Source organism: Arvicanthis niloticus, chromosome 4 (genome assembly GCF_011762505.2).
Source record: "Arvicanthis niloticus isolate mArvNil1 chromosome 4, mArvNil1.pat.X, whole genome shotgun sequence".
Lineage (NCBI taxonomy): Eukaryota > Metazoa > Chordata > Mammalia > Rodentia > Muridae > Arvicanthis > Arvicanthis niloticus.
In genome coordinates this window covers 36,495,189-36,520,440 of record NC_047661.1, presented here as the reverse complement: position 1 = coordinate 36,520,440, position 25,252 = coordinate 36,495,189, and the positions used below count along the sequence as shown (strand labels likewise).

The 25,252-nt window shown below is 42.2% G+C and overlaps 1 protein-coding gene across 1 annotated transcript in view; it reads left to right on the top strand.

Annotated features, from left to right (window-relative positions):
* Cog6 (component of oligomeric golgi complex 6) overlaps window positions 1-13,410 on the top strand; it is a 37,691-nt gene extending 24,281 nt beyond the window's left edge. The window contains exons 14-19 of the mRNA XM_034500658.2: window positions 857-988; window positions 1,304-1,471; window positions 4,341-4,448; window positions 5,232-5,285; window positions 7,856-7,935; window positions 12,296-13,410. Coding sequence (XP_034356549.1) covers window positions 857-988; window positions 1,304-1,471; window positions 4,341-4,448; window positions 5,232-5,285; window positions 7,856-7,935; window positions 12,296-12,443 — 690 coding nt within the window. The 3' untranslated portion in view covers window positions 12,444-13,410. The remainder of the gene's footprint in view (window positions 1-856; window positions 989-1,303; window positions 1,472-4,340; window positions 4,449-5,231; window positions 5,286-7,855; window positions 7,936-12,295) is intronic.
* The last annotated feature ends 11,842 nt before the right edge of the window (window positions 13,411-25,252 follow it).

Sequence of the window (25,252 nt, the reverse complement as noted above, 5' to 3'; positions counted from 1 at the left end):
GACACAAGGGTACAGTTTCTTAACAGACTTCTAATTGTCAAATTTTGTCTTATTTACAATCTTATCCGTTAAAGTTAAAAATACTCTGATAGTCTTTTTAAAGTTTCATAGACAGAATCTCATACTTGCATAAGACTTTTTTTTATATTAAAAAGAAACAAAATTAAAAAGTAGGTTCACAGGAGCCCTCTGGTGGTACTTGTGAGCAGCAGTGTTGTTAGGCCTAGCTTCCACTTAGGGGCTCTGTTCAGCAGTGAATGCAGGAACTCCATCCAGGCCTTCAGAGACCTCAGCCTCGGCCTCGGCCTCGGCCTCGGCCTTCCCAAGGCCATAGTGATAGACCATAAGTGGTAGATCAAGGAGTAAACTAACCTTTCAAATTTTAGTGGTTCTTACTTCCTGAGAACTACTTTTCCAACTGAGTCGCCTGTGGAATTCTCCAGTGCCTCTCAGTGAAGAGTGGAGCCAAGAGCCCTGAGAGTGGGGTCATCCTCAGTGACACTGCTGTTGGGGCTGTGCTTCTATGTGATTTAGTCAGTCTCAGAACTTGGGCTAAAACCAAAATAAATTAGGTTTAGTTTTCAATATGTAACAAGTATAATTCTACGATTCAAGGGAATACCAGCTTTTATCAGAAGATCTTGAGCTTTGACATAGAAAGTTGTAATAGTAACTCTGAGTGGACTGACACAACCTTATCACCCTGAGTGGCATCCTTCAAATCAACTGTGGGTAACTTGTGGGTCTGTAATATATTAGACATGGTGTTATGTTACATTTATGTTTTCATCATGAGCCTCCATGCTTTACACTTGAAGAATACACCAGCAGTGGGTAAACTGCTTCTTTTGTCCAGGTCGAGCTCCCACCACCTGACCTGGGACCCAGCTCTGCCCTGAGTCAGACCCTCACGCTGCTGCGGGATGTCCTGGCATCACATGACTCCTCAGTCGTCCCCTTGGATGCTCGGCAGGCCGACTTTGTGCAGGTAGTGTGTAGATTCCTTGATTGCCCACGCCCCTCCATCTTACACTCTGTCAAACACTGGTGTGAGTGACAGTGGATTTGACAATCCCTTCATGGTTGATTTTTCTTCAATATTAAATCAGTTCTTGATTTTAAAGGTAATTCAGCAATGCCCATTTTTAAGCTATCTGGTTTTGTTATTAAATCTTTTCTTCGTGTACTTTTTTATAAGTTAGGTGGCTATCTTCAATAGTTCTGCATTTAATTCTGAAAGGCTATACATCCAGGACCATCTCCTGATTAGGAAATAAATAATTCATTTCCTTCTCATTTACAGGTTTTGTCATGTGTCCTGGACCCTCTCCTCCAGATGTGTACAGTGTCAGCCAGCAATTTAGGCACAGCTGACATGGCCACATTCATGGTCAATTCACTGTACATGATGAAGACAACGCTGGCTCTGTTTGAATTCACAGACAGGCGCCTAGAAATGCTTCAGTTTCAGGTGAGTTTTGCTAGAAAGTGGGTTCTCTGTGATTTTGCTTTTTCAATGTGCTAGCTTTTGACAAATGTCAATGGCTTAACTCTATGAATTCCTTAAGGTAGCCTATCCAAAGGATGTAAACACACATGCTTGTGTGTGCATACACACACAATTTTGGTTTTCAGCTTTAGAGATGCCAGAATGTGAGATGGTTGAGGAATTTGATCAGATCATAGTACGGATGGTATCAGAAAGCTCTGATTCACTTGAATGTTCAGTGCTGTGCAGATGCCATGCTTTATGTATGTAAATGTATATATGTATACATATATATTATATAATATACATATTATATATATGTATAGTGTGTGTGTGTGTGTGTGTGTGTGTGTGTGTGTGTGTGTGTGTGTGTGTGCTGTATTTCTCTGGCCATGCAGCATGTGCAGCATGTGTTAGAGAGGACAGAAGCAGTACTGAGCAAAATGCTGTGGTTTGTTTAACAATCACTGTTCCCATAAGCCAGCTGGTGTCTCTCAAAGACCGAATGATGGCTGAGTCAGAGCTGTTTATAAGTTGCCTAACACTCGGGATCTGGTTCTGATGACTGACTGGTAGATGCAGCATTCTAGGAACAAGGCTGAAGCAAAGACCTCAAATGTTCAGTTACCAAAAGCATGAGCACTTTGGTAGTGGACACTCTGAGTTTGATTTGTTGCTTTGTGTTTTTCTGCGATGGAGTTCTGGATACATGTAAATTGTCTAATTTCTAATTCTTTTAAGAATACTTGAGGATGATCAATAATCAAAATGTCTTAATGTTGGAGTTTGTTGTACAAAGACACAGTTGTGAACTAGCGTTTCCCATTCACCTATTTATACACTCATTTCTTTTGGAATGTGTATAGGCAGCTCTAAATTCTGCTGTGTGCCACTTAAGGTTTTGGAGAGGCTCAAGGTTTTAATACTTTTTAGTTTAGCGCACAGATAATGGGTTTAGGATGACATCTGCACGCCTGTGCTCACTGTCCTCTCCTCTGTTCCTCCATTGTCCCATCCATGCCCTCTCCTGCTGGCTGCTTGCTTCACCCTCAGCCCACTTATGCTTATCTGTGTCTTCTCTTCCTCTCTCTGTGTCCCACTTCCTTCACAACCTCTTCCTCCTGTCTCATGGTCACCTGAGCCTCCTTAACCTACACTACAGTCTGAGGCAGGAGATTGCCCTCCGAGGATTCTCTCCTCTTTTCAGTGCTGTTAAACTCTCAGCTAGACAGCGGCTGTGTTGACCTATGATAAGTACTGCTGAAAAGTGAGCTGTGGAAGGGAGACTGATTAATTTCCTATCTTGAGTGCTTTTTATTTCCATATTTCATAATATGTTTTATGTATTTGTCACTAAGTCAACTCCAAATCTCTACCACTTGTCACAGATCTATTTTCTTAAAATGTTCATTATTTTGCATTACCAACAGTTACATGTTTTTCCTGTATGAGTTCTGTATGTTTTCTGCATGGCACAAAGTTCTGTATGTGTTAGATGGAGTTTGTTAGTGTGTCCAGAGTCTGTATTCTTGCCACCACATTTGATGTGTTTGCTGGACTGTGCACACATACTTCTAGAGACATACAGGGGTGGAGCTATATTATGGTTTGTGGGGTCCTCCAGCTACAGTTTATGTTGTTGGGCTGAGGGCTCCCGATTCTGCCTGTTCCCTCACTGATCTCCTGCTGCCGCCTAGCTTTCCTCATCACTGCTGCTGCTAAGACCAGGGAAGTCTGAACTTTCTGTTTGGATTAGCCAGGTCTGTCCACCTAGAAGCCTGTAAGAATTTTTCTTTGAGTTCAGATATCTCTCCAAAATTTATTAGGTATTTCTCTTTTCCAATTATTTCCATGGTAGACATTTGAGAGCCATTTCAGTTCAAAGATTCAGACTTTTCACTCCCTCACTCCATATCTATCTATCTATCTATCTATCTATCTATCTATCTATCTATCTGCCATTTCTCTGTGTGTTACTGTTTTATGCTCTGGAAATCCTATGTTTGTTTCATATTATATCATGGATCTCTTCTCCAATTTACTCTCAGTCTCTTTGTCCTGTTTCTTTGATACTCTCTCTGTCTTTTTTTTTTTTTTTTTCCCCAGCTCACTGACTTGGCTGTCAGCATTAACTGTCTTCTTTTTCACTTTCATTAAACACTTACATTTGAATGAATTATTTTTCCTAGGTTTTCAGTAAATCCAAGAATTAAGGACTCTTAATTGTACTTCCTTGGGTATTTACATGAAAAAGGAGACCGTGGGCAGCTTCTTGGTGGGAGGAGTGCTGGTCTCGGAGTTGCTAACTAGGCAGCCTTTGACACAGTGCAAAGAAGGGAGTTGGTGGTGCTCTGTGTAGTTGGCAGGTTGGTAAAACCGGGGATGCTTCATGTTCTGTAAGGGAAGAGGGAACCTGGCACGTGCAAAGAACAAGCAGCTTCTTTTTATTGGGGTGCTTTCCTGCAGGTGCTCCATTTCTCAGCTGCAGCACCGATTCCCACAAAGGTTCTTCAGCGATTGGGCTGTCCAGGGAAGGGAGGGGAGGCTCAGGATGTAACCTTCAAGCCCTGCTTCTCCCTGAGTAATTTATTTTACACAGTTGTGATGACTTCTGAGTTCTGCTTCTGAAGAAGCAGCTGAGAAGCAACCCATATTTCTTAGCTAGTGGCCAGCCTAGAACTTTCGTTAATTGTAACTGAGGGAAGCAGCAGCTGTCTCTGACAGAGGCTGCCCAGGGACCTGCAGTCAGGGCCACAGCAAGTCAGGCCCATGATGGCCGCCCGCCCCAGTGTGCTGTGCTCTCCCTGCTAGTTCTCCTCTACAACACTTCTTCTGCTGTGCTTTATTTTAGATTGAAGCTCATCTGGATACTCTTATCAACGAGCAAGCCTCTTACGTTTTAACTAGAGTAGGCTTGAGCTACATCTACAATACTATACAGCAACATAGACCTGATCAGGTGAGTACCACTTGACCTGGCAAAGGGGCGGCTCAGGGCTGGCTTCTGGAGATGGACTCTAGATTTTAATCATGGACCTGCTACTGATTAGCTGTCTTCTGTGTTCACGTCCTGCACTGAGACAGGCTAAGCACCGTGACTGTCAGGGTTAGGAGAGCGCCTGAGCAGGAGAATAATTCTTGGTGAGAAGTAATGAGAGTATTTAGGAATTAGTGTCACATGATGGTAAGACAGAGAAATTGGTATTACAAAGTATTTACAGTGTTCATACTGATGGATTTTTAAAGCCTCATTTTATTTTCTGCCAAATGAATGTATAGATTGCTAGACAAGTAATATTATCCTTCATCTAACTTAGCAGATCATTAAAGAAAAACGTTCTGAACTGAAATAATCTTACAGAACCCCAATGATAATAGGTTCTGGGGTGATGGGAAACCCTAACACAAAGTAGCCATCCTGCCTTAAGAAGCAAAGAATTTGCAGCTTTTGTCCTTGCCTTTTGCTGAAGTGGATTGGCAGGGCAACCACTTCTTCCCTGTTCTCTGCTCGCTCACAGGGCCAGGGCCTCCACAACCTCCCCATGCTTGTCATGTCCTTCCTTTCTCTGAGTAAACCTCTAGGGCTGTGGTGTTTGTGTTGGTGGTGCCTTGTGCTCTTACTCCTCAGTTACAGCCCTACTCTCACCGCAGTTACGAGAAGCCACTTTTCTTTCGTAGCAACTACGTGATTTTCTGAACTTGAGCAATCTTCTAATGAACCATTTTTATAACTTTCTTACAGGGTTCTCTAGCCAATATGCCCAACCTAGATTCTGTGGCACTGAAGGCTGCAATGGTAAGTGTAACAAAACATTTCAAGTGGGATTTCCTTAGGCAGCACTGGCCATGGCTTACTGTGTGGTGATAATGTCCTAGGTGACAGCTGTTCAGCTGGAGCCCAATAACAGCTCCTGCGTGTGTGCTTCTTGTATGCGCGCTCCCGGGATCCACCGTGTGCTGGAACCTTCCACCAGGCCTCCATCATGTCACCAGCGCAGTTTAGGATTTCTTTATTTTCAGAGTTTGGTTCCTAATCTGTTGGAAAAGCAGGAGTGGTGGCAGATGTGAAGCTAGGCTGTGGACGACAGATTTTGTACCGTGGTCCCTGCTCTACACCTGTGGTTTTTCCTGCGATGATAACTGACCATGGATTTCTGTCTTTAGAATAGAGGGTTACTCCTCAGAAGGAGACTCATGAAACCCTCAGTTTATGTTTTTTAAGTGAGCAGCTCCAGTTGTAGCAGTAGTAGGATTCTTGCCTGCATGCACACACACATTCACATGCACACTCAGTCACAGTCACACGTATGAACATAGCCATACACAAGTTCACAAATACGTACACTCATATACACTCACATAGGTAAACACATACTCGAGCACATTCACACTGATAAACATATCCACACTCATACATACACTCACATGCACTTAAACATACATTGGTAGTCTCATGTATGTACAAATAAATACTCATACACATCAATATACACTAATACATATTCAAGCATCCAGTCATTGACACACCTATACGTTCATGCACACTTCCAAACACGTCATACACAGTCCCCAGCGCACACATGGGAGTTTATCTCTTCCCTTTAGGATGAGCACCACTGTGGGCAGCATGCTTTCTGACTTAAGCTTCCATACATCATAGATGTGCGTTCTGTGCATGACTTGTAAGTCACGCAGCCCTGTCACTCGTAGTGAAACTCTGTGTTTCACAGCAGCACAGTTGCTATAACTCCTTAGCTCCTTCACCCAGGAAGTCAGCTTCCAGAGCCTGGAGGCTCGCCTGCCGCAGGTGCCATCTGTCCTGAGTTCTTCTGATGATTTTCTAACAAAACGGATGGATGCCGATGAACAGTTCTGACATCAGAGATGCCCGCTATATTACTGTCTTAGTTTCTTTTCCTGTTGCTATGATAGAATACTCTGACAAAATCAAGTTAATGGAAAAAAGGTTTGTTAACTCACAGTTAAAGGTACTGTCTACTTTGATGGGGATTTAAAACAGTTGAACCATGTGCAGTCCATAGTCAGAAGAGAGCAATACATATTTAGCCCCTCTCTGCTGTTCATTTGGCCCCACTCATGAAATGGTGTTGCCCAAATTCAATATGGGTCTTCTCACAGTTAACCCAGTTAAGATTTCTAACAGGCATGCCCACAGCCCAGCCTAATTTAGACAGTCATCATTGAGACTCCTGCCCAGGTGAGTCCAGGTCCTGCTAAGCAGACAATTGACATTAACCATCACAGCCATATTCCAGGACTACAAGTAACTAAAAGGCTTGTGCTAACAACTCTGTAGAAGAGGCAGGAGGACTGGCAGTGTTGCTGTTGGAGAGTCTACAGTTTAGAGCCTTAAGTGAAATGTGTAGGGTACATTACGTCATGGTAAAAAACTCCACATAGAAAGAACAATCATACCATATATACTAAAGTAAAAATTGTACTAGAAACTGGAATTTCAGAGAAAAATTCATGTTTAAAAATTCTAATGACAAATGAGTAGATTTAGGATTCACTTAAGAAGACCTAACTTTCTTAGAAAGACATTTATAAGGTTCAGGGATGGTGCAGTCAGTAAAACGCTTGCCACACAAATCTGAGAGCATGAGCTCAGTCACTAGCACCCACTTAAAAAGCCAGGTACAGTGGTGCATGCTTGTAGTCCCAAGTGCTGGGAGGAGGAAGGAGAGCACTCAGGGATCAGTGGGGCTCACTGGCCAGCCTAGTCCACTTGGCAAGTTCTAGGCTACTAGGGACTCTGCCTTGGTGGGAAAAAAGATGAATGGTACCCAAAGAGCAGTGCCCAACATTGTCCTCTGTCCTCTCTACACACACACATATATACACACACATATATACACACACATAAACAGGAACCCACAAACATGTACACACATATATACACACATACACACACACATATACATACACACACATATACATACACACACACATACACACACATATACACATACACATGTAAACAGGCACACACAAACATGTACACACACATATATATACACATACATACATACACATATATACACACACACATATAAACAGACACCCACAAATGTGTACACACAGAAACACGCACACATAAAATGAGCGTTGTACGTTAACTCTTACACTCTCTCTTCACTATACTCTGCCAGCCTTTTCAAACCCTGGTGCCTGTGCGTTTAATATAGGTGTTTTAGGATGTTAGAGTGTTTTAAGAAATGGTCATTTGAACAAAAATCCCTAGACAGTTATGATGGGGATTTTCTGAAGTTTTAACACTCCCTAGGAGCATGGGTTTGGTAACTCCTTAGCCGTTCATAAATGTTGTGTTCATTCTTCTCTCAGGCTCAGTTTGACCGCTACCTCTCAGCCCCAGACCACCTGCTGATGCCACAGCTGAACAACCTACTCAGTGCCACAGTGAAGTGAGTCTCTGTTCCTAAGATACGGGGAAAGGCATACATTTTAAAATATCAGATAGTTTTCTTAAAAATGGGTTGTTTTTAAGATTGAGATAGTTACCTTAGAAGAACTATAGTCTTCAGTGGTTTTCCTGCTTTAGTACCCGAAGAATTTACCTTAGCCATACTTACTCCTTAGCCATACTTACTCCTTAGCCATACTTACTCCTTGCCCTATTGCCCTTCAACATCTCTCATTAATATATAATCTTACTTTGCTAATGATTTTAAATTCCTCTGACTACAATTGAAGTCAAATAGATATAATACCAAATATTTTTTATATTGTAAGCAAGTGAAGGCAACATTGATAATGTGGACCATGTCATACATATTTTGCAGTGTCTTATGGTCTACTTTGTATCTGGTTTTCTGTAAATTAAAACTATTAAATATTATAGACGTCTTCTTAATTTAGAGTGGGGATACATCCTGATAAACTCATCTGAAGTTAAAATTCAGTTAATGGACCTGAGCATCATAGTTGGGAACATAGCACACATGGGTCCACACTAGCATGGCAACAGGGCACAGCTTGCCGCTGCCCAGGGTCAGAGTACAGAGAAGCCAACCTTGGAAAGTTCAAAGTTCAAAACTCGCCTTATGGGTTCCACTGAGTGTGTTCTGTTTTCTCACCAGGACAAAGTGAAAAGCTGTATGTTGAGCTATCCTGTGTATTGGCAGTGTGTTCAAGATAAAGACACTACATTTAGATCCATCTAATACACTAAAACACTATAATAGTACAAGTAGCAAGGCATTCTATAACTTGACATTCTTGGTTTTAAGAAAAATACTAATACAATTCTCTACAAGTAAGAGATTAGTCAATACTAAATTTGCATTTTTCTTTCTACTCTAGTAGGTAAGAATTAAGTACTTTCAGTGCACCAGACTAGTGATTAAGGGTTAAACCACATCCTTCTATCTTTGTGGAAATAACAGCCTGAAATGTCACTTAAACTTAGAGCAGCATATTTATTAAGAATGTAGAAAATAGCTACTGAATTTGAATAAATACTGCAAACTCCTGAAAGGATGCTGTGTCAGAATGAGCACACTGATGATCTCTTTCCAGAGGCTGGAACTCTAGCAGTGAGAAGGCAAGGGGGCGGGGCTACTGAGTGAGGGGGGCAAGGGGGCGGGGCTGCTGAGTGAGGGGGGCAAGGGGGCGGGGCTACTGAGTGAGGAAGCAAGGAGGACGGGGGGGCTACAGCAGTGAATCCTCTCCATGCACAGTGCTCCACTGGAACTTGATTGTCCCAAGGCTTATCTTTCAACAAGGAGTTTGATTGGACATTTGGTCTTGAAGGAAACTATTAAGAACATTTACAGGACCAGGAAGTCTAGAACATAGGCAGAGAAATAGAAAAATAAATGGTTTTAAAGACATTTTCCTTTTACATTTGAATTTTACATTTTACATTTATTCAAATGTAAAAGGAAACTAGAAAGCTGTTTCTCTCTTTGATGCCAGACTTCAGTGTTCATCTTGAGCATTGTAGAAACCTCATTTATGACTCTGCCAGTATTAGAACACATTCTGTAAGGAACTAAAGAACTAAAGAAAGCATGTGTGTTTCTAAATGAACTTGTAGGAATATATATATGATTTAAGAGCTATTTTAGTTTTAGGTTCAATTTTTTTATTATATATATTTATTAAAGTAAAAGCATGGACTTAGTGAAATAATTGTTTTTTTGTTTTGTGGGGATTGTTTTGTTTATTTTGATTTGAAGGAAGTAGGATGTGTTTTTCTTGAAATTAGCAACTGCATTCATTATCTATATAAAAAAATAACCTGTATAAACAAAACTAAACAAATTTTTAATTAAGGAAAGGAAATATGAGAGAAAGAATAGCTTGTAGAAACTTATCTGCAGAAAACCAACTGTAGCCTGGACAGTGTTCATGAGTGGGCTACAGGTGGGCTGGTGGAAGGCCTCGGTCCTGAGTGGGCTACAGATGGGCTGGTGGAAGGCCTCGGTCCTGAGTGGGTTACAGGTGGGCTGGTGGGAGGCCTCAGTCCTGAGTGGGCTACAGGTGGGCTGGTGGAAGGCCTCGGTCCTGAGCGGGCTACAGGTGGGCTGGTGGAAGGCCTCGGTCCTGAGCCTCACGCTAGCTACCATGCTAGTCTTGAACTCAGCTCACTGCCTTCCTAGCAGAGCTCACTGCTTTGAAGGATGACTTGGTAGTGTTGTACATGAAGACGTGCGTCCATCCAGAATTGTGGGAACATCCCAGATCTGCTTAGGAACAGGAAAACGGAAACCCAAAAGAAAAACAATGATCCATTAATAGAAACAGCCCCTCAGCCGATGTGTGTAGAATTACAGATATTTACAGCCAGCATTGGAAACTTGTCCATGTGTTAAAGGAAAGCATCAATACACCAAGAGAATAAGGAAGGAATTTTTACAAAGACTGCTGCACTTACACTTGAAAAGTACAGTATCTAAAATGAAACATTCATCCCTCCTAAAGGAAAGACCAGGCAGGGAAGCCCATGAGCAAAAGGAACTAATGCAGGAAGAACTTTCTCCAGACGTGATGGGAAATGTGGATCTGCATGCACAGTCAGCTAATAGGCCTGGACAGAGAAGTTGCACAAGGACATTCCAGTGCCCTCAGATTACCAAGAGCTTTACCATTATCACACGATATTTTATTACCATAAGAGAAGCATTTTGAAGCAGCCAGAGGGAAGAGTCAGTGCTTATAGGAGATGACTTTAGGTTGGAAACAGTACAACCAGAAGACAGTGCTGTCTTTAGCAGGCTGAATGAGTGTCAGCATGAACTGTATGGTCCTCGGGGCACAAAGGTAGAGAACTTACCTAGGGTCTGGGCAAACCCTGGGTTCAACTCCTAGCTGCAGTAAAGCAAAAATTATACCAAAAGAACTGTTGAAAGCAAGCAGCAAAACTAATAATATATTGCACATCTGTATAAACATCAGGACACTACACTGTAGGAGATAATAAAGGAAAATTTTCAGAATGAAGGAAAAAGATGAGGAAAATAACCTCAGAATTATGGGGAATTCTTTAGCCTGAAGACAGGCTGAGCATGGAAGTTAGTTAGGGGACCATATAAGGGACCCTTTAGAGAGAAGCAGAAGTGTGCTGCTGTGGTGACATAGGCTACTGATTCTCTGTGGGGTGCACCACCCTGTTTGAGCTGAAGCAACCAAAGGATGATGGAGAAAAGCACAGATGGAACAAGAAAAGGCAAACAGTGAGACAGTAGCCGAAAGTCTATCCCGGTAGGTAACTGTGATGGAGAGGACAGTGCACTCCAGTGGAGAGGCAGGGATCCTGAGACTGAATGAAAAAGTATGGTGCATGTCCCTGCTGTCTGTAATGCATACACCTTGAGTGCAAAATGTGTTGTTTGTACAGCCTTTAACTGTTCAAGTCTTTCTCCCAGTGTGCATTAGATTGCACCCTAGGAACGCGCACTTTCAGTGGTCTCAGAACCTGAATGTGGAAAGAAACTATTTTTAGGAACAGTAGGTTTGTGGTAATGCCGAGGGTTGTTAAGCAACGAGAATCCTAAGTACTGAATAACAAGCTCCCTGATTCTAGAAGCAAGCAATTCATTTGGTAGCTCAGTGCTTTAAATAACTGTTTCAAATACAACCAATTTACATGAACATGTTTTAATAAGAATGATTTCTGTGTGCACTTCCTTAGTCATCTGTACTAAGAGTTTTGAAATTCTGACATTTGTAACTGGGTAAACAATTTCTTAGTGTTCAGTGTTGTGAAGGACATAAAAAGTTGGTAGAAATGTGAAGGTGATGGATCCTCAGTTCACTCACTTTTCTTGTGCTGGATTAGCTCAGTGGTTTTCCTGTTTGCTCTGTGATCTACAGCGTGACTCGTTTATAAAGTACTCTCTAACTGCGAGATGTGTCGGAGTTTGTAAATCGTGGAGAACAGCCTGGTCTTTTGGTGTTAACACAAGGCCCCACAGGAGAAACTGGTACAAGGATTAACCTTTACTTGGCTCTACTTTTTGGAGATTACATGCATTTTTCTTCTCTCATGCTTTTTTAGCTTATTTCGTGAGATGTAAGCCCACCATAAGTCCAGGCACGTCTATTCGTGAGGCACTGTTCGGTTCTTGATGGCCAAGCAGTGGGTGAAATGCAGCCCCTGGCTTAGGAGGTTGCGTATGATGACAGAGACTTTAGTAAACAATAAATACTGCCCAGTAGTATGAACTGGTGAGCGTGGAGCAGAAGCATGACATCATTCAGACATGTGTTCTTACAGTTACTCGGTTTACTCATGCTCTGGTTTTGTTTGCTCATCCATAGGGAGCAGATAATAAAGCAGTCGACAGAGCTCATCTGCAGAGCCTATGGGGAAGTGCACGCAGCTGTGATGAATCCAGCCAACGCATACAAAGATCCGGAGAGCATCCTTCACAGGTCACCTGAGCAGGTGAAGACACTGCTCTCTTGATTATGTTGACGGTGTTTGCAGATTATTGCTGCCTGGCAACAACACCAAGGGTGGTTTGGGTTTTTAATCTATGAGTCTTCACTTTGAAGATTGAGAATTAATAGTTTTCCTTGTATGAGATTGTAGGTCAATTTCTTTCATTCTCAACTAACATGGAGGTAAATCAATATTGACTTGAATCTGCACTGCTGCATCTCCTCTGTAGGTAACAACGTTCTCTTGACCAATAGCTGCCTCTGCATAGCAGTTTAAAGGTCCCCTGGATTTGGGATTATAAATAGAAGCAAAAAGTCAGATGGAATATTTCAGGATTAAGTAAGATGACTTCAAAGTTAATACTATGTAACACCTAAAACACAGCTGATATTGGTAATGGGTGTCCCCTTATGGAAGATTCTTCTGCTTTCAGTGTAATGAATAGCTTCTTGAACCTAGCCCACGTCTCTGTCCCCCAGATGGGTGCTGAATAGGTTGATAGGGAAAGCAGAATTGAGGCTGTTGTCCTTTTCCAGTTACTTTCATGCCTGGTGCAGGTTTGTATGTGTTTAAATATACTCGTCTGAAAGATCAGAAAAGAGAGGGAATACCCTTCAGTAGGCTTCCTATGCAGACAGCTTCAGCCTGCATAAGGGAAGCCTCCTGTTCCAGGATGGGTATTTGCCATACAGTGTAACTCAGTCTGTCCATCCCCAAACTCTTCTGTGCTCCGAGTAGCAGGGTTGTTCAGAACAAAAGCAACTATGCTATCCATTGTGGTGTCAATCTGTCAGGTCGGTCGGTCTGTTCAATGACTTTATATGGCATATTTATCAGAACAGCATAATATAAGGCAGGAACTTACACTGTACATGATTATTTCTACTGTGAAAAAAATTGATGCATTTAGCACTTTGTTTGCTAAGAGAAGAAATATTTTTTCTTGTTATCTGGTTTTCTTAATATATATTAAACTATTTCTGGAGCAACAGTCTTTGTAGTATTTTTATACTTCTCACAAATGCGTTTTGGAAAAAATACTGATAAAAAGGACATGCAACAGAGGAAACAGATCCTGGTGGGATGTGGTTCGGTAGTAAGCTGAGAAACATGTAACAACTAACAACGGGTAATAAAGGCCAACAATCAGAAGAGCAGTCAGGCCTACTGAGTGCCAAGCTTTATATTTTGGACTGTATTGATTTGCATAAATATACCCTAATTAAAGATGGCTTGGTTCACGAGAATGAGTACTTGTCATGTGGGCAGAACTAGAGATTCAAGGTGGCAGTACTCCCCAGGTCAGTGGAATTCCTATGAAAATTCTATCTGCCTTTTTTTTTCTTTCAGAAATGCACTGTGAATGGCCAAAGCATCTCAATTGTAAAACCAAACACAGTGCAGCAGCAGTACTCAGTATAATATAGACCAGAGTGGGCCTCCATAGGCCCTACTGAGCTCACTGTGGGGTTATTATATTCTAGTAAGCCCAGACTTAGAGGCCAGTGCTCAGTGGAAATGCATTCCAGCGCCTAACCATGAATTGCAGAGCTCACCACACCGCATGGGCGTAGACATCGGGTGACATGCTGGTGATAATGGGCTGCTTGGCTTGCTGCTGCTGTCAGCACTGACAGGTGCAGAATATCAAAAGCCCAGGAAGAACATCGGCCTCAAAATGGGAAGTACGAGCTTTACTAAGTGGGTATAACTTTCCCACTATCATAAGGCAGAGAGTTAAAAGTGTTAACTACTACACACCGGAACTGTGGTTGAAACAGAGTTTAGAGTTCAGATGTAAACCCATATATCTAGACACAGTTAATGTTTTAAAAAGCACATAACACTGCCAGGACTCTTCAGTAGATCATTTCACAAGTGGTTAAAACAACCATAGATCCACTGCATCTCAAACCATATTGAAAAATGAACTCAGAGTGAATGGAAAAATGAAACATAAGAGCCAAAAACTATAAAGAGAGAACTTGTTACAAATCTTTGTGGTCTTGCATCTAGCCAAGAGCCCACTCGCTCCCCCTACACACACTTTTTATTAAGAGTTTTCTTTTCAATGACACCCAATAGGAGGGGGATGGATTTCATCAAACATTTTTTTTAAAGTGTGTTTTAAGGGCAAGGCTTGTGAAAGTTAGGCCAGACAAAACCCAGTGTAGAAGAGGAGGCTAGCACTCAGCCTTCAGCTGATAACTGTTGGTCTTTGAGGGGAAGACAGAGTCAGTTTTCTTTAGCAGGATGACTTCTAGTATTTTTGCCACAGTCAAGGGCAGATTCCATACCCAGATTAGTTAGCCAGCACAGCACAATGCAAGGGGGTTGAGACAGAGAATGCGAAGTTGGATCGGTGAAGTAGATCTACAAGGAGTTGGGAGAGGGGAATAAATGTGGTCAAAACACATTCTATGAAGTTCTCAACGAATAAACAAAATTTAAATAAGAAAATGAAAAGCAGGCCAGGCCTGGTGGTACGCACCTTTAATGCCTGCACTCAGAGGCAGAAGGGATCTCTGAGTTTGACGCTAGCCTTGTCTTCATAGCAAGTTCCAGGATAGCCAAGGCTACACAGAAACACTGTGTTGGGAGGAGAGGGAGGAAGAAAGGAAAGGAAGACAGTGGAGAAAACCCATTGCAGACCATGCATTTGACAAAGGCCTGTGGTGCCCACTGTGTCCTCAGAGACTAATATGCAACTCCAATAGGGCTGAGTAGTTACATGTGCAGTCCACTTAAGCATTTCCCTAAAGAAAGAAGATACCAAAAGGAGGAGGGGGGAGGAGGAGGAACAGGAGTGGGACAGAGGAGGAAGAGGATGGAGGAGGAAGAAGAGGTAGAGGAGGAGAAATCACTAACAGGACCATGAAAAGAAGGTAAGGAAATGGCTAACAAGCTGTTAGTCCTTAGGAATATGTGAGTTGAAGCCACAATGAGAGGCCACTTCTCACACACCAGGGTAATGATAGTATTAGCATTGTCTAGAGGGATGGAAGTTAGTATGGAAGTGAAACTGAAATGTCATTCATGGTCGTGAGAGTGGAAAACAACTTGATGACTTTTTAAACAATTAAATAGGATCATCATATGACTTAGCCACTCAATATGCCAAGAAAACTAGAACACCACATCTGCACACAATTTCTATAGAAATATTATGGCAGCCTTTATCATCTCCGAAAACTTCACCAAACACTGTCATTCACCCATTTAAAAAAAAAAAAAAAATGGAGCGAACTTTTCACACATGCTACAGTGTAAACGAGACTTGTCTGAAAGGAGCCAGCACAAAATGGCACACATCCAGCTTGACTCTCGAATATGAAGTGTGCAGGAGGGGCCCCTGTGGAGATGTCATACATTAGCCGCTTGCAGGGGCTAAGGGACAGGGCAGTGGGAGCTGACCTCTGATAGATACCTTTTGGGGAAGACAGAAATATTCTGGGATTAGTGGTGATGGCTCCACAATATTGAATATACTATCAAATCACAAAGTTACCATTTGGTAAACTTAAATTTTGACACATTTTAATAAAAAGGAGTTGCAGAAAGTGAACCCGTAACATGCCAGTTTGCACATCTCAAATTCAAATATTGACATCGAACGTGATTTTGAAACGTAGAAACACCACCACCTCGCAACCTATTTTTGAAAGCAGAAGGTAAGACATATTTTTTTCTCTAATAACTGTCAATAGTGGTACTGTCCAGGTTGGGAATATTTATCTATCTAGAGCTTTATCTTCTCTCTGTGATAAAGGATGAACTCTTGAGTAGAGTGTGCAGTCAGTGATACTGAGTTCTGGCAGTAGGTTATTGTTCTCGTGTGTGGGAGCAGTACCTGTGTGTAGAAGCCTTCTAAAGCCAGAGGTGCATGCTGGGCATCTTCCTCTCTTGCCCACTACTTTATGTTTTCAAGGAGTCTCTCACAACTTGGAGCCCACTAGAACAGCTAGGCTGGCTGGCCAGCAAGTCCAGGGACCCTGCTGACTCCTCCAGCACTAAGATTGCAGGCACATGCCACTCGGCCTGGCTTTTACTTGGATGATGGGGGACCCAAATTCAATTCCTCAAGCTTGCTTTACAAACTCTTTTAACAACTAAGCCATCTCCCCAAGCCATTTTTTTAAGTTAAATATATTGTTATGATATTATATCCAGAGCTACACATATGGTCATTTTGGGGTCATAATTATATTTCAGGATGATTATCAGTCATGATTATGAAAAGACTGTTTCCCTTGAACTACTTTAGAAAATAGATGCTATAATATAGGTTCAAATATAAAATTGACATGTTAGCTGAGAATGTAATAGTTGTATTAATAACAAACGGCATGCCAATCTATCAATTCCAGCTAGCATTAATTACAATGAATATTGGAAATGAAAGCATTTTGCACTAAAAATACATAAAAACACATCATAATCCTAAGCTTATAAACATGAGCTGAACTGGAAGAAATTACAGATAGGGGCCAAAGTATTCATATGAAATATTTGCTTGCTTTAAGGGATATATAATTTTCTGGCAAAGAGTTTGGGATTTTTATATCTAAAAACAGTAAAGTCTGAGCCAGTCTAAAATTTTCAAAGATTTTATATCTTATGTAAAGGTTATAGCTTTGCCACCAGGAAAGTAATTTACTTACATACCAGTATGAACCATGTACTTATTTATGTATTATGAGTTATTTTTCTGATAATCAAAATCATAGCATATATGTATTAATATTTCCTAATTAAGGCAGTGTTACTATCTTCCAAACAATTTTTAATAACTCTCCTTTTACAGGTTAAACAAAATGTTGTGGTTTTCTTTCTATGCTATGTGCAGTTCTTTAGTATGGATCTCATGGGCTTGTAGTACATTGTCAGTGTTTGTGCCACTCTGCAATGAGATGGAAGGAATCTGTGAGTTGATTATATCCATGCAGGCACCTTTCTAACTGACCGTGTTTCCTCTAGCTTGAGTTTTCTGTATATGCACTTGTATTATTTGCCCTTTACTTCTTATTTAAACTATCAAAGCTTTCTTTCTTTTTAACATTTGTTTATTTTATGTATATGAGTACACTGTAGCTCTCTTCAGACACACCAGAAGAGGGCATCGGATCCCATTACAGATTGTTGTGAGCCATGTGGTTGCTGGGACTTCTGGAAGAGCACCCAGTGCTTTTAACCGCTGAGCCATCTCTCCAGCCCCCTAACACTTTATTTCTTTTTGTGTCCTTTTCGGTAAATTCCATTTCAAGCTGTGGCTCTGCTCATCCAAACTTAGGGCTGTGGTGCTCACTCGCCATCCCTTTACCTCGTGGTGACAGTTTGCAGCCTCTCTTTTGGTTTGCCACTTCAAAGAAGAAAGTTAAATGTCTATTTTCTCTTTATCTTTTTAATTATTTTATTCACTTTTGCTCTGTCTTAATTCTTTTCTTCTTTCTACCTTGCATTTTACTTGGTCTTTTATTTCCCACCTTGTCAAAATGGCCCTGAAGGGATATTTTCATTATATATACATATGAATATATATATGAACATATATATATATGATTAACATTTAACATGTTAATCTTTACTTCCATCTACATTTTCTTATATACATAGATCTTTATATGTTATGTCTTATTGTCCTTTTTGCTCCATTTACTTTTTAATTTTTAAAAATATATTTTGAATTAAAATAGAATTATTTTACTCACCCCCTCCATTTTCTCCCTACACTTCCTTCCCAGATACCCTCCCTCGAACCCCTCCCACATCCTCCATACTCTCAAGCTGGTAGCTTCTCTTTGCTTCCCATTGGTGTGTGTGTGTGTGTGTGTGTGTGTGTGTGTGTGTGTGTGTGTGCACAAACCTATAAAAACATAGCCCATTGAGTCTGATTTTGTTGTTTGTGTGTCTCTGGGCTCAAGGGTGGTCACTGCATCGACTGATCAGTAAGAGGCTCTTCCTGGGGAGAGGCTAACTCTAGCTCTTTCCTGTAGTTCTTTGTCTAGGGTGGGGAACTCCTCCTACCTTCAACACTAGCATGTCCACTAAGATTGCAGTTGTTCTGGTCTTGCTCATGCAGGCATTTATGGGAGAGGCTTCCTTGTATTCTGTCTCTCACAATCTTTACAACCCATCCTCTGAGATGTTCCCTGGGCCATAGATGTGCAAGCTGTGGTGCGGCAGCTGTGCTGCAGATGTGTTCGTGGTGTGGGAGCTGGGGTGCAGATGTATCCGTGATGTGCATCAGTGGTGTGGGAGCTGTGCTGCGGATGGGTACCTTTGGGGCTGGGCTCCCTACTGTTGATTGATCTCACTTCAAGCATTTTCTAATTTCTATAGTGACCTTTCGTGTTTCCTAGATTAGTAACATGTGTAATTACAAACATAAATATTTCTGTCATTTTTTTATTTCTTTGCATCAAAGATGCATCCTGTATTTCAGTCCTTTGACTTTTTTATGCTTACTTGTTCTGACGTACAATAATTCTAGTAAATTGTCCTCTTTAGAATGAAGAAACAAAGTCTCTCCTGTAGTACTGTAAAGCACTCTACATGTTAAGATGATAATTTCATTCATGCCATTGGTAATCATCTGTAGCCTTGCTGATGTTTGATCTGCGAGCTATCTATATAAGCCTTCACAGAAATTATGAATTTAAGTTCTCAGTCTCTTTGTTGTTTGCTTTATGTGTCTTCATCTATCTCTCCGTGTTTGAGTTTGACTTATTTTTATGTCTCCGAAGTGTGATCCACTTGGAAATATGTTGTTTGCATTTTTGCTGTTAGTGTTTTGAACACGGGAGCATGGTGATGGCTTGTTCTCCTTACAAAGAATGAGTAACAAGGATAGTTTCCTTTGTCCTGCCCCTGCTGCAGCTTGTCTCTCGTTGCCTCAGCCCTCAGCTGTTAGATGGTACACTTGCCATGAAGCCAGTCTCTCTGAACTACTGGCCGCACCAGCCACTCTGGTCCACTGGTAAATCAGGCCATATCCTCACAGCATCCTGAGGTTCCAGCTACATTGTTTCTTTCTCCTTCTTTCTGTCTGTGATCAGGTGACTTGGAATCTGCTGGCTCTGACTGGATTTTAGCATGACTTTCATCTATAAAAGATCCTGGATCTTACACACTGGAGATGAGCTAGTCTTCCATCTTATAGATATGGTACTTCCTCGTGTACTAAGAAGGCGCTACATGCCACGTTGCTCTCCAGCCTCCAGGTTTTTTGAGATAAAATGTGAATCCCAGATATAACTGCATGTGCCATTTTCCCTCTAGGGGTTTTGTTTTTGTTTTTGTGGTATTAACAAATAGGGAAGCACTTTTCTTGTGTGGTGGATATCTTGCTTAATTAAATTATTATTTTAAAACTATCTCTAATCCCGAGCCTAAGCTTAGTGTCAAACTCTTGAGTTTGATTCATACCCAGTAGCCTGAGAAACTTTCATAGAACTTTGGTGGTTAGCAGAGGAATGAGCAGAACCCAAACTTCACAGCTCACTGCTATGTGCAGATAGTTACTGAGTATGATGAAGGAATCACTTTCTGCTGAGCATATATTCCGAGCAATTAGCTGGGTACCAATGCCACCTAGACTCAGATGCCAAGTTACTGCTACCAGAATTTAGCAGCCAACTCTTGCCTCAGTGACCAGATGGGGGCGCCTAGGATCCCTGATGGCTGTTGGCAGCCGGGCTGAGACTCAGCAGCTGCAACCTGTATAGACTCTGCTATACCACCTCCGCTCTCCTTGCCCATCTTCTTGCCCCTGGCCTGGTGCTTGATCTGTGGGGTCACTTTCCCAGCTGAGTCACTGACATTAGACTCACCTTCCTGTGCCTCCAGCAACAACACCCCCACCTCTTCTCCAGCCTGGCAGCCTGGAAGGAAGGGAGTGCCAACTTATTTTCTAACATTTCAGAACCTCCATTCAGAGGCTTCTGGGGTGTTCTGGCACTCAAGAAAAGCCAGAACAGGAACCCAGTTAGATCCTTCCAAAGGACTGTAACATTCAGCCCACCCTGGCTTGCACCAGAAAATCTGGGGGAACAAGAGTAGTCTTTGTAACTCCCACATTCCATCAAGATGGGCTGAAATCGGGTTCTGTCGGCTCCCACACCACTCCATTTTCCCCTGCTCCAAACCAGAACCATTAAGTAGCTCAACAGACTTTTATTCAGAACTGAGGCTTTGTTAGCATCAAGTATTTGATCCAAGATTCTCTCTTTCTGTGGGAACTTGCATGGCCATCTCTTCCCCATGCCTCCACAGCAGAAGCAGATGGCCATCTTGGAGGGGGTCAGAAGTCTGGGACTTGGACAGGTTGAGAGTTCTATTTGCCAGGCTAAATTGCTTGTAATTAAAATGCTTCTCTTCTTCTTCCTCCTCCTCATCCTCTCCCTTTTCATCCTCTTCATCCTCCTCCTCTTTATCCTCCTCTTTCTCTTCCTCCTCCTCCTCTTCCTCTTCTGCACACCTGAACTTATCGTAGGAATCAGCAGCACTGACTTGTGAATAGAAACAGAAATGGCCCGGAAGGCAAAAGCTACTGCTAAAGTCAGGAACATCCAGTAGAGATGCCAAGAAAGCTAGTGAGGGCCTGGGGTGAGCAATTAACCTCCTCCTTGGGCTTGGTGTTTCCTGCTTTTCGGGGCCATGGACCACAGTCAGGGTGCCGTGTGAGAGTTGGAGCTGGGGTATGTATCCTCGTTTCTCGCCTTTTTGACTGTTCTTTCTCCATCCCCTTGCCTGAGCCATGCCTACAATAAACATTCTACATGTTTTGAATCTTGTCAGTGACACTCCATGACATCAGTTTGTTAACATTTATCTGCTTTCTAATGCGACAAAGAAAATAACTCATTAGTCTTGACACTTTAGTGGGTGAGGGCTCTGAGACGCAAACTAGCGTTTTTTCCTTCCTGGCTGCATTGTGCTAATTGTCTGACTGCTCTCCAGCTGGAGAACTGACAACAAAGTTGAGACCTGGCCACTCACATCTTGAGGCAGTAAGGACCATAGGAGTACTGTCAGGAATCATGATTTATTTTAAAGCCTTCCAAAAGAGGCAAGCAACCGAGATTGTCCTCTTTGGGGAGCTCCTAGTAGGAGCAATGACACTTTCTGGGGTTGAGTATGAAATTGTCTGTGTAGGGGGATCATGCTGGGACCATGGGCTGCACCCAAGCAGAGCCTGAATCCTGTGCAATCTTCTAGTGCAGGAAGGGAGGCAGTGGCCTGCATGAGTCACTTTACAGAGTGCAATTGTAGCTCTGCTGGAGGAGCCACTCTCTGATCCTTAGATTTCCCTAGTTCTAGTTCTGAATTCTGTCACGATTAGTACCACAGTTGGCTCACCGCAGCTGGCTCCAGTAGCCATGGCTGGGCAAACTGTGGAAAAAAGAGGTAGAGCAAGGGTCCCCTGAACCACAGCTAAAGTTCCCCCAAATGAAGATGAGATCTGGGTTTCACACACCAGCCAACTGAGAGGAGCCAGGGTCTCTTGCCACCTAGGTGACACTGACAGGCACTCTCCTGCTCACAGTCATTCAGTGTACATCTTGCACTTTCACACGTGCACTTGCCTTCTTCACATTCTGTGTGCCTGCTTTCTTCACACTCAGGGACAATGAGATTTAGTAACCCATCTTAATGAGGTAATTGTATTTCAGCTCTATTATGTGCAACTATGCCCGCCCTTGAGTTGTTCCAGTCAGGACATGTGGGTGTTAACCTGTCAGTTGGTTTTGCTGACCCACTGGGCCCAGTGGCTGTTCACAGGCTCATGCTGATGCTACCCCTGCTGTGGCTCTGCTAGGAGTTTAGTGCTGATACCAGAGCAGGGACAAATTGTAATTTCCTGGCCCGCCCAGAGGAACTCCTGATTGCTATGTGGGTGGTCTACATCTTGTTCATCTGCTTTCTGAGCTAGCAAGATTATTTATCTAGACTCCAGTGCCCCAGGTAGGCCTCTAGTTTGCAGGGGCTGGAAAAACAGGCCTGGCTAATCATAGCCAAACACCTGGGATGGACGGTTTTTTTTTTTTTTTTTTCTGTACTTATATAGGTATCCATGCCTGAGGTATGGGGGGTGGAAGGAGGAGGAAGCTCCTGATACACCCATCTAGCTTTGCAGCTAAGTCTCAGTGGTAACATATGTGTATGTGTGTATATATATATTGTGTGTGTATATATATATATATATATATATATATATATATATATTATGTTACATATGTATATTATTTTATAAGTATGGGCATTTGCCTGTTTGTATATAGTACACTACATACATGCCTGGTACCTGCAGAGGCCAGAAGAGAGTGTTGGGATCCCCAAGATCTAGAGTTATACATGGTTTTGAGCTGAGTCACCAGTTCTTTTAACCATCTCTCCATGGTAACTTTTGAGAAGACAATTTAAAGTATGTGATATTTGCTTTGCTCAAAATATTATATCTAACTTACACTGTGTGAACCACAAAGCCTGACAAAGCAGTGACCAAGGCATCTCGCCACCCAACTTAATGGCCTCAGTACTCTCACATCTTCCTGTGTCTGTCCCAGTGGCCCTATCCACAAAGGAAACTGCTAGACTTCCATTCTTGTAAGCCTTCCCGTGTAGGAATGTCTCTTACTGTTAGATCTGCTTGCACAGACTCTTTGGAGGTGGCATCTTTCTTGAGTTAGCTTACTGTAACTTTCAACTCATTGGCTGTTATGGGAAGTTCCATGTTTGCCACTGTGTAATATGTCATTGAGTCACAAGTTGCTTGTCTGTCCTGTCGAATGCATTGTGGTGTATTTTGTCCATATGTTTGTTCTGTTTTATGGACAAAACTTCCATAATACATACATACGTGAGTAAATGAGGGTTTTCTCTACTTTGGAGTAGATTCCCCAGGCCACAGAGTATGGAAATATAGAGATCGTTTGTCAGAGACATTGAACTCTCTCCAGACAGGCAGTATCGTTTGCAATTTTCCAGAGCCCCTGGTGTTCACTATCCAACATGATAGAGTGATTGTGTTATTTGTTTGAATTTGCATCCTACCTGTTGGCTATGGGGCCCCAGGAAAGTTGGTCAGTCTTTCAAAATAACACTTTCCTTCTTTGTGAACTGGGTGTTTGTGTGTGTGTGTGTGTGTGTGTGTGTGTGTGTGTGTGTAATTGATTGTAGTAAGGTGTGAGAATTAGTAAGGTTGGGAGAATTAAAATACCCTGTGAATAGCCACACAGTCTAGCACAGGACCAGACACTATATGCTACGTGCAGGGGGTGAGTGGAGGGACTATTTGAGTACAGTGTGCTGATGTGTTACATGTTTGATCCCCGCCCCCATTTATGCAAAACTGAACCCTGAAGGTGATGGCATTACATCGGGAGCCTTGTGCAGGAGATTCCACAATAAGATAGGCACCTCTGGAAGGAGATAATACCCTTACAAAAGAAGCCAAGGGCAGCCTATTCACCCCTTTCACCCCATAAGTAACCTTGAGGCTAGAAACAGCCCCCGCCCCCTGGCCTTTAATCTGCTGACACCTTAGTCTGAGAACTCTTGGCTGTGACAACTGTAAATAGTAAGCTCCTTTTATAAATTCCTATCCTACAGTGTTGTGTTATTTTAATTGAAAAGATGATTAAATGAAAGGCTGTAATAGTCCTCTGGGCAGCACGTAAAACTGGAAGATACAGAGGCTGGTGTGGCTGCTGCACATGGATGGCAGACAGACTCACAAAGCATCCCACAGTCATGTAGAGATGGCTCAGTGGTTTAGAGCACTTGTTGCTCTTACAAGGACCCAGGTTTGATTCTCAGCACCATGATGGCTCATAATCATCAATAACTCTAGTTTGTGGGGATCTTCTGTAGCCATCTTCTGACCCCAGGGTATCCAGTACCCTCTTCTGTTCTTGTCCACACTAGATGAACATGATCCACATATATACATGCAGGAAAAACACTCATACACAATAAAATACATAAACTTAAAAAAAGAAGAAAAGAAATCTAACATTTATTTACTGGTAATATTGGTGAACTCTCTACATAATAAAAAAAAATGTAACATTTTACCTCTTAACCCAGTGTCTTGAAAATGGGTTACTGCTTATATAACCTCAGGCAAAAAGGTCTTGTGAATCTTGTTTCAGGAACTTCCTTGGCCTTGTAAATTTCCTTTATTTCTTGAGTCTGTCTGCCTCTCTCTTCCCTCCAAGAAGGAATATTTCAGCTCAGAGGAAAGAGCTACATAAGAGGCAGATTTAAATTGTGAACAGACTCAGTAGCCAAAACCATAAGCAACTGACCAATGAATTCAGGGCAGCAATTACTCAGATGAAGAACTCTCTAACCAGCTGAGCTGCCTACAAGTCCTGCAATGAGTTTCAGGGATGTGGCCAAGAGGCAACCCATGCTGGATTTGAGTCACTCCCGCTCCTGTAAGTAACCCTAATGAGCTTTTTCTTGGTTCACCAAGCTAGACTTGGACAGATTAAGTTCTTTGGGCTGTCTTCAGTGCCCTATATTGGGTCAGTAGACATTTGTTCATGTTTACCTATGAAAAGTCACACAGCACTGTCCTAAAAAAATAGAGATCCATATCATAAGGTAAAGCTATTTTCTGTTTTGTAATTACAGGGGCAGGGGACTCATTTACCTAATTAGCATCAACCACTGTTGCTGGGTTTTCCCTTGGGGCTGTCAAGTAGCATTGTTTCCCCCTGAGCCCACAAGGCAGCCCATGTTACCCTAAGGCTCTCTGAAGGCAGTGGAGCTATCCTGCTGAGGTGTGGAGGGCAGCACCCTTCACTCAGAAACTGTGGGAAGTGGCC